This window comes from Rhincodon typus, chromosome 33, assembly GCF_021869965.1.
Source record: "Rhincodon typus isolate 14 chromosome 33, sRhiTyp1.1, whole genome shotgun sequence".
Taxonomy (NCBI): Eukaryota; Metazoa; Chordata; class Chondrichthyes; order Orectolobiformes; family Rhincodontidae; genus Rhincodon; species Rhincodon typus.
In genome coordinates this window covers 6,985,194-6,999,777 of record NC_063364.1, presented here as the reverse complement: position 1 = coordinate 6,999,777, position 14,584 = coordinate 6,985,194, and the positions used below count along the sequence as shown (strand labels likewise).

Here is a 14,584-nt window from a genome sequence, read left to right as displayed (position 1 = left end):
GCATCTTTATAAAGAAGAGTTAACGTTCGAGTCTGGTGACAGTTAGCACTGCTGCCTCACAGCACCAGGGACCCTGTTTCGGTTCTAGTTTTGGGTGTCTGCGGAGTTTGCATGTTTTCTCTGTCTCTGCCTGAGTTTCCTCCGGGTGCTCCAGTTTCCTCCCACAGTCCAAAGATGCGCAGGTTGGGTGGATTGGCCATGCTAAATTGCCCAGAGTGTTCATGGATGTGCTGGCTAGGTGGGCGTGGGAAATGCAGGGTTACAGGGAATAGGGGGTGGGGCTGGGTGAGATTCTGTTCAGAAGGTCGGTGTGGACTCGGGCTGAATGGACTGTACGGATTCTATGATTCAATAAATGCAATAGAAAGTTAGCCCATGGTGACCATGTAACCACTATTGATTGTTGATTTTCTTTTTTTTAAGAAAAAATTCCTCTTATCTGTTCTATAAGCAGTTGGGCTGGGCAATAAATGCGAGTGATGCCAGATCCTATGAATGGATTTTAAAACATTCCAGAGCATTGTCTCCAGTGTGTGGAAAGAAATTAATTCTCAAAAAAGGAACTAAAGAACTGCGGATGTTGGCAACCTGATACAAAAACAGAAATTGCTGGAAAAAGGTGCAAATTGCATAAATAAATTGCAGACCTGGCAGCATCAATGGAGAGAAAACAGAGTCAACATTTCAGGTCACTGATTTATTATGATTTAACTATATACAGTGCACAGACCAAACCATCCCCAACTATTGTATGTAACTTGAAATCAGTTTTTAAAAATCTGTGCTAAGCTGTAAATTCCAGCTTTCCCTCTTTAGATCAAGCAGTCATGATTTTCAAAAATGACTGACCAAAGCAGTCTTTAAATTTCACTTTCAGTAAAGGTCAGCGCTTCCTCATTTTAGGCTTCAAGGTATTGCTTGATCTTTCTGTAGAAGATTTGAAGTTAATGCTGTTGCCTCCAACTTTGACATAGCATGCTGAGATGGGGTAGAGAGCTCAGTAACACTTTGTTGATTCACCAGATTTCCCTGTACCTGAATTGTGGGTATCATTATCGTGTCACCACTTCAGAGGCCAGACAGGATGTGTGCTGCTTGGAACCATTGCATCTGACAGCATAGTCGGCCATTGTTTGTTTGTTGCATCATGTGACGGCTGATGCAAGGATCTATCCAGTTTTGTCCCATATGGTCTCAGCTTCCCCTTCACCACCCTGCAAATCACTGAATGGCTGACCGCACCTGGACTACTGGGGTTTCCGAACTGATTGATACTCCAAGAGGACCTAGGATGCACATTATATTTATCCCAAAAATAAATCAAGTGTGTAGGGGGACAAGCAGGAGATTAGCACATGGTAATGATGCTCATTTAACAAATTGGTGCAGGCAGGATGAGTCAAATTGTCATCCCTTCAGCGCTAACAATTCAGTGATTCTGAAGGTGAAAATATCACCAAAGGTAATCTGCTTCAATATCGTCCTGCGTTCATAATGGCAGAGACTAGAAATAACAAAGAGTAGAAAGCACCAGTGAGAGTAGTTAATAGGCCCCTTAACACTAGCCATTCATAGAATCATACAGTGCAGAAGAGGCCCTTCAGCCCATCAAGTGTGTACCACCAAAATTGTACTACTATCTGGTTTAGTTCCACTTTCCCACAATAGGCCCATAGCCTTGAATGTTATGACACTTCAAGTAATCAACCAAGTACTTTTTAAAGGCTGTGAAGTTTCCAGCCTCAACTACCCTCCCAGGCAGTACATTCCAGAGTTCTGTAAGGCAGACAATAAATCAAGACTTGAGAGGGTAGATTAAAATGCAGTGCATTAAATTTGGATGACTTTAATCTTCATGTATTTTGGGACAATCAAATTGGCAGAAATAGTACTTACTGTCCTTGCTGATTAAAGTTTTCTGATTCTTGTATTAGGAATGAAGGGCAGCAAGATAGTTTTCGAATTTATCTGGTCAATTTTGTGTATCTATAAATAAAAATCAGCATTTCTATGTTCTGTGACTGTGAAGAAATTTGGGATACCCTTTGAAGCAGTGGTCCTCTGTAGTGCTGTGTTCAAAGTCCTAGAGTGGGCTTTAAACCCAGAATCATCAGACTCCGAAGTCAGAGTGTATCCAACAGAGTCTTGTCTTGCACAAATGATATACAGTAGCAAAACTGCTAATAATGAACTGTAAAGTGACTTCTTAAGAAGTAGCAGGTGAAAATTTGAACTTTTTTTAGAAAGCTTTGCAAGATATTTTACAGATACATTTCACTTTTTTTTATGGAACAACAACTATAACACCTTTAATGTAGTCTTTGCAGTGTGTTTTGTCTTTATTAGTTCAACATGCAAATTAAATTTCCCTTCTTCGTTGGAATTTTATGAGTTGACATATCTAGGTGAGCAGTTTTTTGTGCAGTTCATGCTTTAAGCACTCATAGAGAGAAATCTGTTTTCATGGGAGGGAAGATCAGACAGTTGAGCAGATGAATTGATGCCATTATCTTTGCATCTTCTGGTATCATGTATGTAGTAAGTAAACTTCAGTAAGTTTAAAATGACCAAGAAATGAGATAACAAGAGTCCAGAGACAGCATGTTCCTGTCAGGGTGGAGAGCAAGGCTGGTAGGTATAAGGAATGCCGGAGGACTAGAGAAATTGAGGTTTTGGTCAAAAATAAGAAGGAAGCATATGTCAAGTATAGACACCAGAGATTGAGTGACTCCCGAGAAGAATATAAAGGCAGTAGGAGTATACTTAAGAGGGAAGTCAGGAGGGCAAAAAGGGGACATGAGATAGCTTTGGCAAATAGGATTCAGGAGAATCCAAAGGGATTCCACAAATCCTTTAAGGACAAAAGGGTAACTAGGGAGAGAATAGGGCCCCTTTAAAGATCAGCAAGGCCGCCTATGTGTGGAACTGTAGGAGATGAGGGAGATACTAAATGAGTATTTTGTATCAGTGCTTACTGTGGAGAAGGATATGGAAGATATAGAATGTGAAGAAATAAATAGCGACATCTTGAAAAATGTCCATATTACAGAGGAGGTGGTACTGGACAGCTTAAAATGCATAAAGGTGGATAAATCCCCGGGACCTGATCAGGTGTATCCCAGAACTCTGTGGGAAGCTATGGAAGAGATTGCTGGGCTCCTTGCTGAGATATTTGTATCATCGATAGCCACAGATGAGGTGCCGGAAGACTGGAGGTTGGCTAACGTGGTGCCACTATTTAAGGAAAAGCCAGGGAACTGTAGACCGGTGAGTCTGACGTTGGTGGGTGGGCAAGTTGTTGGAGGGAATTCTGAGGGACAGAATTTACATTTATTTGGGAAAACAAGGACTGACTAGGGACAGCCAACATGGCTTTGTGCATGGGAAATTATGTCTCATTAACTTGATTGAGTTTTTTGAAGAAGTAAGAAAGAGGATTGATGAGTGCGGAGCGATGGACATGATCTATATGGAATAAAAACCGAAAAGAACTGCGGATGCTGTGAATCAGGAACAAAAACAAAGTTGCTGGAAAGTCTCAGCCAATCTGGCAGCATCTGTGAAGGAAAACAGAGTTCACGTTTTGGGTCTGGTGACCCTTCCTCAGAACTGTTGTGAGGGTCACCGGACCTGAAACGTTAACTCTGTTTTTTCTTTCACAGATGCTGCCAGACCTGCTGAGATGATCTATATGGACTTCAATAAGGTGTTTGACAAGGTTCCTCATGGTAGACTGGTTACCAAGGTTAGATCACATGGAATTCAGGGAGAACTAGCCATTTAGAATCAGAACTGGCTCGAATGTAGAAGACAGAGGGTGGTGGTGGAGGGTTGCTTTTCAGACTGGAGGCCTATGACCAGCAAGCATTGGTGCTGGGTCCACTGTTCTTTGTAATTTATATAAATGACTTGGATGTGAACATAGGGGGTATGGTTAGAAAGTTTTCAGATGACACCAAAATTGGTGGTGTAGTGTTCAGTGAAGATGGTTACCTGGGAGTACAACAGGATCTTGGTCAGGTGGGCCAATGGGCTGAGGAGCGGCAGATGGAGTTTAATTTTGATAAATGTGAGGTGCTGCATTTTGGAAAGCCAGGACTTATACACTAATTGTTAAGGTCCTGGGGAGTGTTGCTGAACAAAGAGACCTTGGAGTGCAGGTTCATAGTTCTTTGAATGTGGAGTCCCAGGTAGATAGGAAAGTGAATAAGTCATTTGATGTGCTTGCCTTTATTGGTCAGTGCATTGAGTATAGGAGTTGGGACGTCATGTTGTGGCTATACAGGACATTGGTTAGGCCATTTTTTGGAATAATGTGTGCAATTCTGGTCTCCCTGCTATAGGAAGGATGTTGTGAAACTTGAAAGGGTTCAGAAAAGATTTACAAGGATGTTGCCAGGGTTGGAGGGTTTGAGCTATAGGGAGAGGCTGAATAGACTGGGGCTATTTTCCCTGGAGTGTCGGAGGCTGATGGCTGACCATATAGAGGTTTATAAAATCATGAGGGGCATAGATATGGTAAATAGCCAAGGTCTTTTCCACGGGGTGGGGGGGTCCAAAACTAGTGCATAGGTTAAAGGTGAGAGGGGAGAGATTTAAAAGGGACCTAAAGGGGCAACTTTTTCACTCAGAGGGTAGTGTGTTTATGGAACGAGTTGCCAGAGGCACTGGTGGAGGTTGACACAATTACAACATTTAAAAGGCATCTGGATGGCTATAAGAATAGGAAGGGTCTAGAGGGATATGGGCCACATGCTAGCAAATGGGAATAGATTTATTTAGGATATTGGGTAAGCGTGGATGAGTTCGACCAAAGGGTCTGTTTCCATGCTATACAACTAATGACTCTAATTGAATTTGCATATCTCGTCTCCAGTAATCTGGCCTGCCCACCTATTGAAGGAAGGTCAGTGCCTGTCTGCTAACCTGTTAAAAATTATTCTTTAGCTTTCATAGTCCTCTAGAATTTACATCTTTTTTGGGAGAGAGAAACATTCTTTCAGTAATTATTTTTATATCAGAAATTGATTTATGAAGCTCTTGTATAATATGCTCAATTTCTAGCCCTAGTCAATAGGGAATTGGGATAATGCAACTAATTGGACCAAAGGTGCTGTGTACATTATTCAGAAAAAGTATGTAATCAAATGTGTAATTATCATCTGAAGGCCACTGAGAGCTACATACTTTAGTTGCAATAATATGTCTTGGAGGGACATTAATGTGAGAAATATTTGGGAATATTACATTGTGTTGAAGATTGTGACACACTATGAATCAGTCATTAAACAAAAGCAGTGAAGAAAGATAAAATGCCACAGAATTCAAGGAAAGTGCGTTTTACATCAGAACAGTCACACATTATCTTGACAACGAAAGTGACCTAAGAATTAGCATTGATTCATCAATGTACCCATTAGTCCAGTTAAGAATAGTGAACAATTCAGTCATTCCATTCTAAGAAAAATGACTAAGTCCTAGAGGATACTGAGGCCAGAAAACATGATTTTTCTGTGCCTCTGTCTAAAATTGAAAGAGGTAGATTTGAGCTTGCTTATTTTGGGAGCAACAAAATGTCATCTCAGGATTCTGAAGAACATTTGACAAAGTTAATCCAATCAAATTGTTCATCATAACAAATAAATTACTCCATATCTATATCGATTTTCACAAAAAAATGTCTTGCAGCCAATGGATTACGTTTTGAGATGTAGCCATTGTCACAGGCAAACAGGGAGCCAATTCATGGGATCACAAACAGCACATGAGATGAAAGACCAGCTGACAGAAATGTTGAGCAACTTGCTGGATAAATACTGCATTCACCTACAAAGCCAATCGGATGCTGTTTAATGGCTCATCTGAGCAATGAAGCATTCACTCAATACTGCACTCAGGGAACAGGCTGCATTTATGTCTGGGCCCTGGAATGGTGTTTGAACCAGCTGGCAGCTTGTTTAACAAGGATGCACATGAGAAGTAAAGTTAGGGATACTTATCTAAATATACAGTAGTCAAATGACTACAGTATCTTACTAATTAATGCAAGTCATGTAAACAAGTTTGAGGCATGTAGAGGCATTTCTGAAGGCAGAAGAGATTCTAAAACATGGAGAGAAGTAAGGTTACTGGTCTTTTTGGCTCTTTTATGAAGTTGATAACACAGAGTGGAATCTTGTGCTCCTGGAGTTAGAAACAGTACTTAGAGTGGTTGTGGTGTGATAAAAGATGTGTGTTAGGTGGATTGGCCATGCTAAACTGCCCATAATGTCCAGGGATGTGCAGGCTAGGTGGGTTAGCCATGGAATGCAGGGTTACAGGGACAGGGTAGGTGCGTGGGTCTGGGTGGGATGTTCTTCAAAGGGTCAGTGTGGACCTGATGGGCTGGATGGCCTGCTTCCACACTGTAGGCCTTCTGTGATTCTATGAACTGTGTTCTACGTTATATCAAATCATGATTGTGCATTTGTATCTGCACCTTCACTTCATCTGTTTTGCTCTGAGTCATGTGTTTTCAGACTTTAGTTTTGTCCTTTATTATTATTTTTGTCACCTCAGGCTTGTCTATTAATTTTACTCTTAGGTTTGAACCCTCTATCCCTTCCTGTAATGGTCAGTTTGATGTATCCCATATTAATACTTTCCCCCCTTCCTTTGTTTTGTCACATCTTCCTACATTTTATTCCTTGTCCCTACTACGTATTTAGCTTAAACTTTCCTTAATATGTAGCTCGCTAGAACTTTGGTTCCAGCATTGTTTAGGCAGAGAATGCCCCATTGGTGTGGATCCATAGTGCCCAGGGATGTGCAGGCTACGTGGGTTAGCCGTGGGAAATGCAGGGTTACAGGGATAAGGTAGGTGGGTGGGTCTGGATGGGACACTCTGCAGAGGGTCAGTGTGGACTCGATGGGCTGAATCGCCTGCTTCCACACTGTAGGGATTCCATTATTCCAGAGATAATTACCTTTTGAGGCTCTGCTTTTCACGTTAGTGCTTCGTTCCTCTTCCTGCTTATTGTCGTCCATACGTACGTGGACCAAGTTGACTGGACCTTACCCCCTCTCACTGCAAGGTCCTCTCCCAAGCTCTGACAGCAGTCAGGTAACACAGGAGGAACATTGCCAATCCTCCTCACTGAACCGACCTCTACATTCCTTTTCGCTTCCACTCACTTGAATGGCTTCCTAGAGCACAGTGCCATGGTCAGTTGTGTTTATCTACCTTACACCCCTTACACTCATCCAAACAAAGTTTCTCAGACCTGCTGCATATTTGGAAAGGCTTATGCTGCTCCACCTCCTGAATCCTCGTGTTTGCCCCCATCACAGTCACGTCCCCATGCCCCTGACTGCTGACCGAAACCTGAGGGATGTGCCTGCCTCCTGGGGAAAACCATGTCCAGGTACCATTCCCTAACCTGCAGCTCAGTCTCCCTCTAATAACCTCTGTGCCAAGGGTCATTAACACTCAGCCCAGACTTCTTTGTTCTGGATCAGACTGGTACACAGGCCTTCACACAACACCTTTATTATATTTTAATTAATGTGTTTTATTAATTAATTTATAATTAATTACCAAGCTCTCTAACTCACCAAACTCTCAGGTTTGTACACTGTTAGAGAGGATAAAAGATGATTAAAAAGCAAAACTAAAAGAAATGAATGTAAAATTTGAAACTAAGATGAAGCATTGTTATTGCTGCAGGTTAGAGTAGTAATATGTTTTACATGCTGAGACTACAGAACCCATCTCCAGGGCTAGGAGACACAGTTAAGTCAGCTTGAAAGGTTAAAATGAAGGACTTCATTATTGACACTCCTTAGAAACTACTGAGTAACCACGCATTAAGGGAACGTTTTTAAACGTATTGAGAGATAATGCAGAGCAGCAATACCTGAACTGAAATAGAATAAATAAACAAGGAGTTCAGTGACAAATTATTGGACAGAATCCTACTGCAATCAGTGTAAACACAAGTGCGATAAGTGAAGCATTGCACTGTTGCATTTCAATTTGTTTTTACAGCATGCAGACTTCCTATATTCATATGTATCTGAAAGATAACTGAAAATAATCCACTGAAAATTAATACTGGAAAGGAAAATTCTGGAAGGACTGTGCATAAATTAAGTTGAGAAGGAAGTACTAATTAAATGACCTAAATTTAAATGTGTTCACTTAAACCGATTCTTTTTTAGTAACACCGAGTGCTGCACTGATGGCAAGGTGCAAATCAATTTTTCACTTTTGAAGTGTTGCAATTTTTAGCTGTAAGTAAATGCTGGAGACCATAATGGATATTCCAGCCTGCAGTGTTTGATCTTGTAAAGAAATCATGAGCATGATTGGAAAAGGTAAAGGTTGGTTTTATGCCTAATTTGACCTGGGAGAGAGATGTTCTCTCTGCACGTACAAACAATCTGAAGAGCGTTATGTAGGATATTCCTGAAGAACTGCCAGTTTCACACTGGTCGATGGCAACTTCCTTCTTTCCTCATGGGACTAGTGTTCTCACAAGAATGGCATCTCACTCCTTTTGGCTTACTGCCTGCATGTATTGAATGGTTGAAGTTGTGGTATTTATGCGGTAATCAATCTTGTTTTGCTGATGGCATTGAAGCAAGGGAACTCTCCACTCATCTCGAAAAATGCTCTGAAGGATCTAGCAATTGCCCCGTCTTGGTTTCCTCCTTTCCCAACAGCAGTTTAAATCTGACGCCAAGTAAAAGGGCTACCTTAGCAGGTAGCAGCAGTGGTGTTGACGAGCAGTCAATCAGCATGAAGTATTCACGGACCAAACCACAAATTTAAAAGCACTGACTTTCATTTCTTCACTTTGTATTTTAAATTTACAAATTACAAAATAAATATTCGTTAGAATACAATAGATGCAAAAAATGAAGACTTTTTTCCATCATTAAGGAGAAATTTAACATTCCACAAACATAAAATAAGACTTTCAGCCTCAGTGAGAGCACTTAGCCATAATTGTTGAAGTTAGTGTACCGTTAACCTCATTCAGCAAAGTGTGACATGTTTTTCAGTGCAAGTTCTGGGCCCTCTTGTGGTGCAGTAGTAGTATCCCTACCCCTGAACTAAGAGACCCAAGTTCAAGTCTCATCTGCTGCAGAGGTGTGTTACAACATCTTTGAACAGGTTAGTTATAAAAATATGTTCAATTAAAAAAAAAGCGCTGGTCCTCATCAATTAAATTGATTTTTAGTGATTGCAGTCTGAAGGTGCACTTAACATGCACTCAGCAGAAATGTAGAATCACTGATGCAGTTTTTGTTCTTCCGTGTTACTTGGTGAATGTATGGACTCCAGAAGTTATTATCAGTCTTGATGGTGTAATGACAGTAAAACTAACAGTTATACCTTCCTTGTGAAGGCAAAATCCAGGCTGAGCTTGACTTACCTCAGAAAGTTGAGGCTCATGATTTTAAGTTGATTAACCTTTTCAATAACATGAACATAATGAGTATTAATTGTTGCCATTCAACCTATCTCATACTGAAAATGTGAACTGGTGAAAGCCAGACATTACTCCTATTTATGAGAAAAGGAGGGAAAGGGGGCCCAGGAAACTGCAAGTCAGTGAGTTTGTAAAGAATTCCTATTTAAAGGTAGGTCCAAGGATCGGTATGGAATTTTACTTTTGAAAAGTCAGTGAAAGAGTGATATTGCCAAGTTAAGGTATCGATTTTTGTCTGAGAATGTGACAGTGAGGGTAAGATAATATTCTGGGTGCATTTAAATTTCAGTGAAGTCTGTGGTGCAGTTTTTGTGGGAAGGCTGATACTGAAAATAAAGAAGACATGCAGTGGAAATATTTTACAATGCATGTGTGCTTAGTTGATGAGTAGAGTCCAAAGGGTTATTGTTCCTAATGTGGTGGAATATAACCAGTGAGGTCTGACAGAAACCTTTTTTTACTTTTTTTTGTTTAATACCACAAATTATCTCAAGCCATCTCTCACGAGTGCAATTTCTAATTTGCAAACACCCCGTGCAGTTTCAGATTTATGTTATTTTTAATGTTTTACAGGAATTATTGAAGTAATATATATTGCTCTGCCATTTCCAGTCCAGTGTTCCTGAAAATAATGATCTTAGCAGATGAATCTAATTGGTGTTAATTAAATGCATGGTTCTACTGTGGTGCATTTCAGTAACGTGTTGTTGCCTAGTGCAAAAATGAGTCATTCTCTTTCAAAGACACAGATGTATCTGTCTTGGTATTTTTGTATTATGCACATATTGTTTTTATTACTCCACAGCTTTTGCTGAGGTAGCCTTCTGATACAGTGGATGCTTTTTTTACGCCATAAAAGAACATCTTAACAGTCCTTCCAAAATCTCCAATGATAATATGTATTTTGAATGCTCCCATTGTCAAGTTAGTGAACAGTTTTAAAGAAGAAGGCGAGCTCACAAATGAGAGTCGTGACATTGTCACCAAACATTACCAACTGCACCTTTTACAAAACAACGATGAAATTTGAAGCTATGAACCTGCATTGTCGCAGTAATGTGCAGACTATTAATTAAATTATAAGTAAAATATAAATAAGATCTGATCTGAGCTGCTTCTGTTATATTTCTTTCACTATCCCCAACATATAGGCTGTCTAGCATGAATGAGGTCACAAAGGATGCAAAGAATTTTGTCCAGCCCTGTTTGGGCACTTGCTAATCCTGCACATTATATTCAGCCTCATCACCGAAACTTTTATTCATGCCTTTTGGCAACTCTTGAATAGATTTCCCCAGCATCTTTAGTTGCTTTCCATCCTTTTACTTTTCATAAATTCCAATTTGTCCAGTTTGTGTCTCAAATTAAAACCCATTTTCCCTTTTGCCCTTGTCCTTGCTCCCCTTTCATCGGCATTTTGAATTTAAATTGTTTGTCCTCATCATTAAATTTCTCCACTAATCTGACCCATCAATTGCTTACCTCACATTGTCTTCAATTGCATAAGTCCACCAAAGTTGACTGAGTCCTCAGCTACTTTGGCCCTTTCCCTACGAATGCTCTACCTGAGCCTGCACTGTCACTGTCTAATTTTATTTCTAAACAAACAAAAACCCCTCTCAATCTCTGTTTTCAATTTCTGTTTTCAACTAAGGGTCAGCTACCCTCCCATCCCATCCCTCCAGTCTTGAAGCAGCATTCGTTTGTTGACCTGTTCCCTCCTCATGCAACCACCGTGAAAACATGTCTGATGTTTTCTGTTTTAAAGGCGCTTTGTTGATGCAGGTTGTTGCTGGTTTTCAGGAACATGAGGAAATCATTAGACAGGGCTACAGGACTTTGTGCAGGTAAATAAATAGACTGTAGCTCCTGATTAACTCTTTGCTGATTAATGTTGACAAGAGGAAAGCTGACAGAGTACTGAAGAAATCCAGCTAGAAAGCAAAAGCTTGCTTTCTGTGCCAGGATAGGAGTGAAAGGTAGCAGTAAGGCTAACATAAATGCATCAGATCATGTGGTAATGTGGAGATGGTAGGTTTCTATAGAAGGACAGGTTATCTCTGTAACTTCATCTGGCCATACGATCTTTAGATTTGCATTCCTCCAATTCTGGCCTCTTGTGCTAGCTGTCATGTCATCCCTCTCTATGCCTCACTGTTTCCACCTCCTCTCTCCTTTAAGATACTCCTTAAAACCTACCTCTTTGACCAACCCTTTGGCCATCTACCCTAAAATCTGATGAATTGGTGTCCAAAGTTTGCCCGATTACACTTTTGTGAAGGATTTCGGGAAATTTTAATGTTAAAAGCATTTTGTAATGCAAGATCAAGATTTTTGGAGATCAGACAAACATCAGCCCCATCAATAGAATAAACATCCAAATATTATTTTATGTGTTTTCTTAAAACAAAATGGCTTCCTGATGCTAAATAAAAACCGAAAGAACTGTGGATGCTGTAAATCAGAAAACAAAAACAAAGTTGCTGAAAAAGCTCAGCAGGTCTGGCAGCATCAGTGAAGAAAAATGAGGAAAGATCACCAGACCCGAAATGTTAACTCTGATTTTTTTCTTCACAGACCTGATGAGCTTTTCCAGCAACTTTGTTTTTGTTTCCTGATGCTATTTGTTTCTCAGTATGGCAATCATTCAATGTCTACGTTACGTGTGTCTGTTTATTTCCTGGGAGCAAGCCATCAAAAATTTCTTATGGCACCTCCGAGACTAGTGTAAGTTGCTGACTGATGATCTGTATTTGATTTGACATTCAGCGCATGTAGGATGTTAGGAGTTTCATTTCCTACCAGCAATTGCTGAAGAGGTGGACCCACAGCTCAAGGCAGTTTCTTTCCCAGCATTGCAATGAATTATTTAGAAGCTTAATAAGTTACTTTTCCTGCTGCTGAGGTGAGCTATGAAGTTAAATATCATTTCACTGCCAGAAGTGGAAATCCAGGCAATGATTTAAAAGGACAAGTATTGGGAGGGTTGCGTAAAAATATCGAGCAGCTGTGCTGCACACATATTGCCAAAAGCTCCATCAAGTTTGTTTCCTTGCATTTTCTCTCTCTTTTCTTCACTCTCCCTTCCAGCCCCTGTCTTCACTGCAAATTAGTCTAATTTACCCTAAAACATCTTTAGAAGTTTCCTTTACAAGAGTCATAGAGTCATACAGCATGGAAATGGAGCCTTCAGTCCAACCAGTCCATGCCAAACATAATCCCAAACTAAACCAGTCCCACCTGCCTGCGCTTGGCCCATATTCTTCTAAACATTTCTTATTCATGTCCTTATCCAAGTGTCTTTTAAACATTATTACTGTACCTGCATCCACCACTTCCTCTGGAAGTTCATTCCACAAACCAACCACACTTTTTTTTAAGAAAAAGCCCCTCATGTCTTTTTTAAGTATTTCTCCTCTCAGCCTAAACATATGCCCCTTGAAATCCCCCACTCTAGGAAAAAAAAACAGACATTCACTTTATCTGCACCCCTCCTGATTTTATAAACCTCTATCAGGCCACTCCTCAACTTTCTATGCTCCAGTGGGGGAGAAAACATCCCAGCCTATCCAGCCTTTCTTTATAACTCAAACTCTCCAGTCCTGGCAACATCCTGGTAAATCTTTTCTGAACCCTCTCCATCTTAATAATATCTTTTATTCATTCATAAGCATCATTTGCAAGACCAGCATTTATTGACCATCCCTAATTGCCTTTGAGAAGTTGACCATGACTTGCCTTCTGGATCTGCTGCGGTTCATGTTATGTAGGCACATCTGTACTTATTGTCTGTGTAGTCGTTCAGTACAACTGAAGCTTCATAGGCCATTTCAGAGTTAAGAATTAAACAAGTCACTGTGGATCTGGAGTTACATGTAGTACGTGCATGATCTTACTGAACACAATGAGTTCATAATAATCTGGTAGTTTCATGAATGTTATTAGAGATACCAGCATTATATTCCAGATTTTATTAAGTAATTGAATTTACGTTCCTAAGGCAACGACATGGGATTTGAACTCATGTCTCTGGAACATTTAATGGGCCTCTGGATTAAGAATCTAGTAACATACCACTCTCAGTGTCTTCCTTCTTGCACAGTGACTGAGTTGCTATGTGTTGAGGCCGCAAGAGGTAATGAGCTCGAACAGAGGAGTCGGATATTTTCATTAGTTTGTTTTCACTTGTTTCCTTTTCCCTCTTTAACACAAACTCAGCTTCAAATTGCTAGAGTCCAGATGATCACCGCTCAATTAACTCTGCAAACAGTAACCATGTGGAATGTTGGGCATCAACACCAAAAGAGCAAGAGTTCAAATCTGCTGAAATATTCACACAGCTTCAATATAGTCCCTTTTTTATATAACAGGGAGAAATTGGGCTCATCCTATTTATCGGAGTGTAACAGTGTTTTTAAGATGTGAGCACGTGCTGTAATAACACATAACACCCTAGATGCCATTATAAAGAAAGGGATCACGTGTACACTTCATGTTGACAGGGCGTATGCAGGTTTATTTCCTGCTGGCTAAGGATCTGACCCAGTGCTGACATAGTGATTGCAGCATGGCTGGTGAACCTCAAGCATTTCTGGGCTTCGAAGAGCTGGCTTCAGGGTGCATCATCATGATATGGGTCAGCAGCAGTTTGAGCTGGTTGGGTGACGACAACAGCTTGGGCACTGATAAAGTAGCAGTGATGGCGCCACGAAAGCTGTCTTCCTGAGAGGGTTGCAGGTTTGTAGTTTAAGGAGCCCTTGCTCCCCTCCTGGAAATAGTAATCTATTGTTGGCAGATTGCTGGATTGCTATAACACTGGTGTTCCCAGTCAGCATTGCAGCTTCCACTATAGCACCCAGACATTTGGTGGAAGTTTCTTTTGTGCCAGTGAAAATTGAGACATCAACTGTGCTCTCAGACATTGAATACAGGCTTTCTGTCAACCTTTCCCATGCATAAAGTATTTATTTTTCTTTGTAGTTGCTTTGGTGGCTTTTCATAGCCTGGCCTGTCAAAGTCCTCATCAGAGCAACCAACAGAATTCTTACACAACCTGCCCTCTGGTGATAACAAGGTGTGGAGCTGGAGGAACACAGCAGGCCAGGCAG

General features: G+C 40.6%; 2 protein-coding genes across 2 annotated transcripts in view; both read left to right on the top strand.

Annotated features, from left to right (window-relative positions):
* LOC125486772 (prelamin-A/C-like) overlaps window positions 1-14,584 on the top strand; it is a 55,988-nt gene that overhangs the window by 12,495 nt on the left and 28,909 nt on the right. The window contains exon 4 of the mRNA XM_048615718.1: window positions 11,262-11,323. Coding sequence (XP_048471675.1) covers window positions 11,262-11,323 — 62 coding nt within the window. The remainder of the gene's footprint in view (window positions 1-11,261; window positions 11,324-14,584) is intronic.
* sh3gl3a (SH3-domain GRB2-like 3a) overlaps window positions 6,084-14,584 on the top strand; it is a 79,781-nt gene continuing 71,280 nt past the window's right edge. The window contains exon 1 of the mRNA XM_048615822.1: window positions 6,084-6,119. The gene's annotated coding sequence lies outside the window, so the exon portion shown is untranslated. The remainder of the gene's footprint in view (window positions 6,120-14,584) is intronic.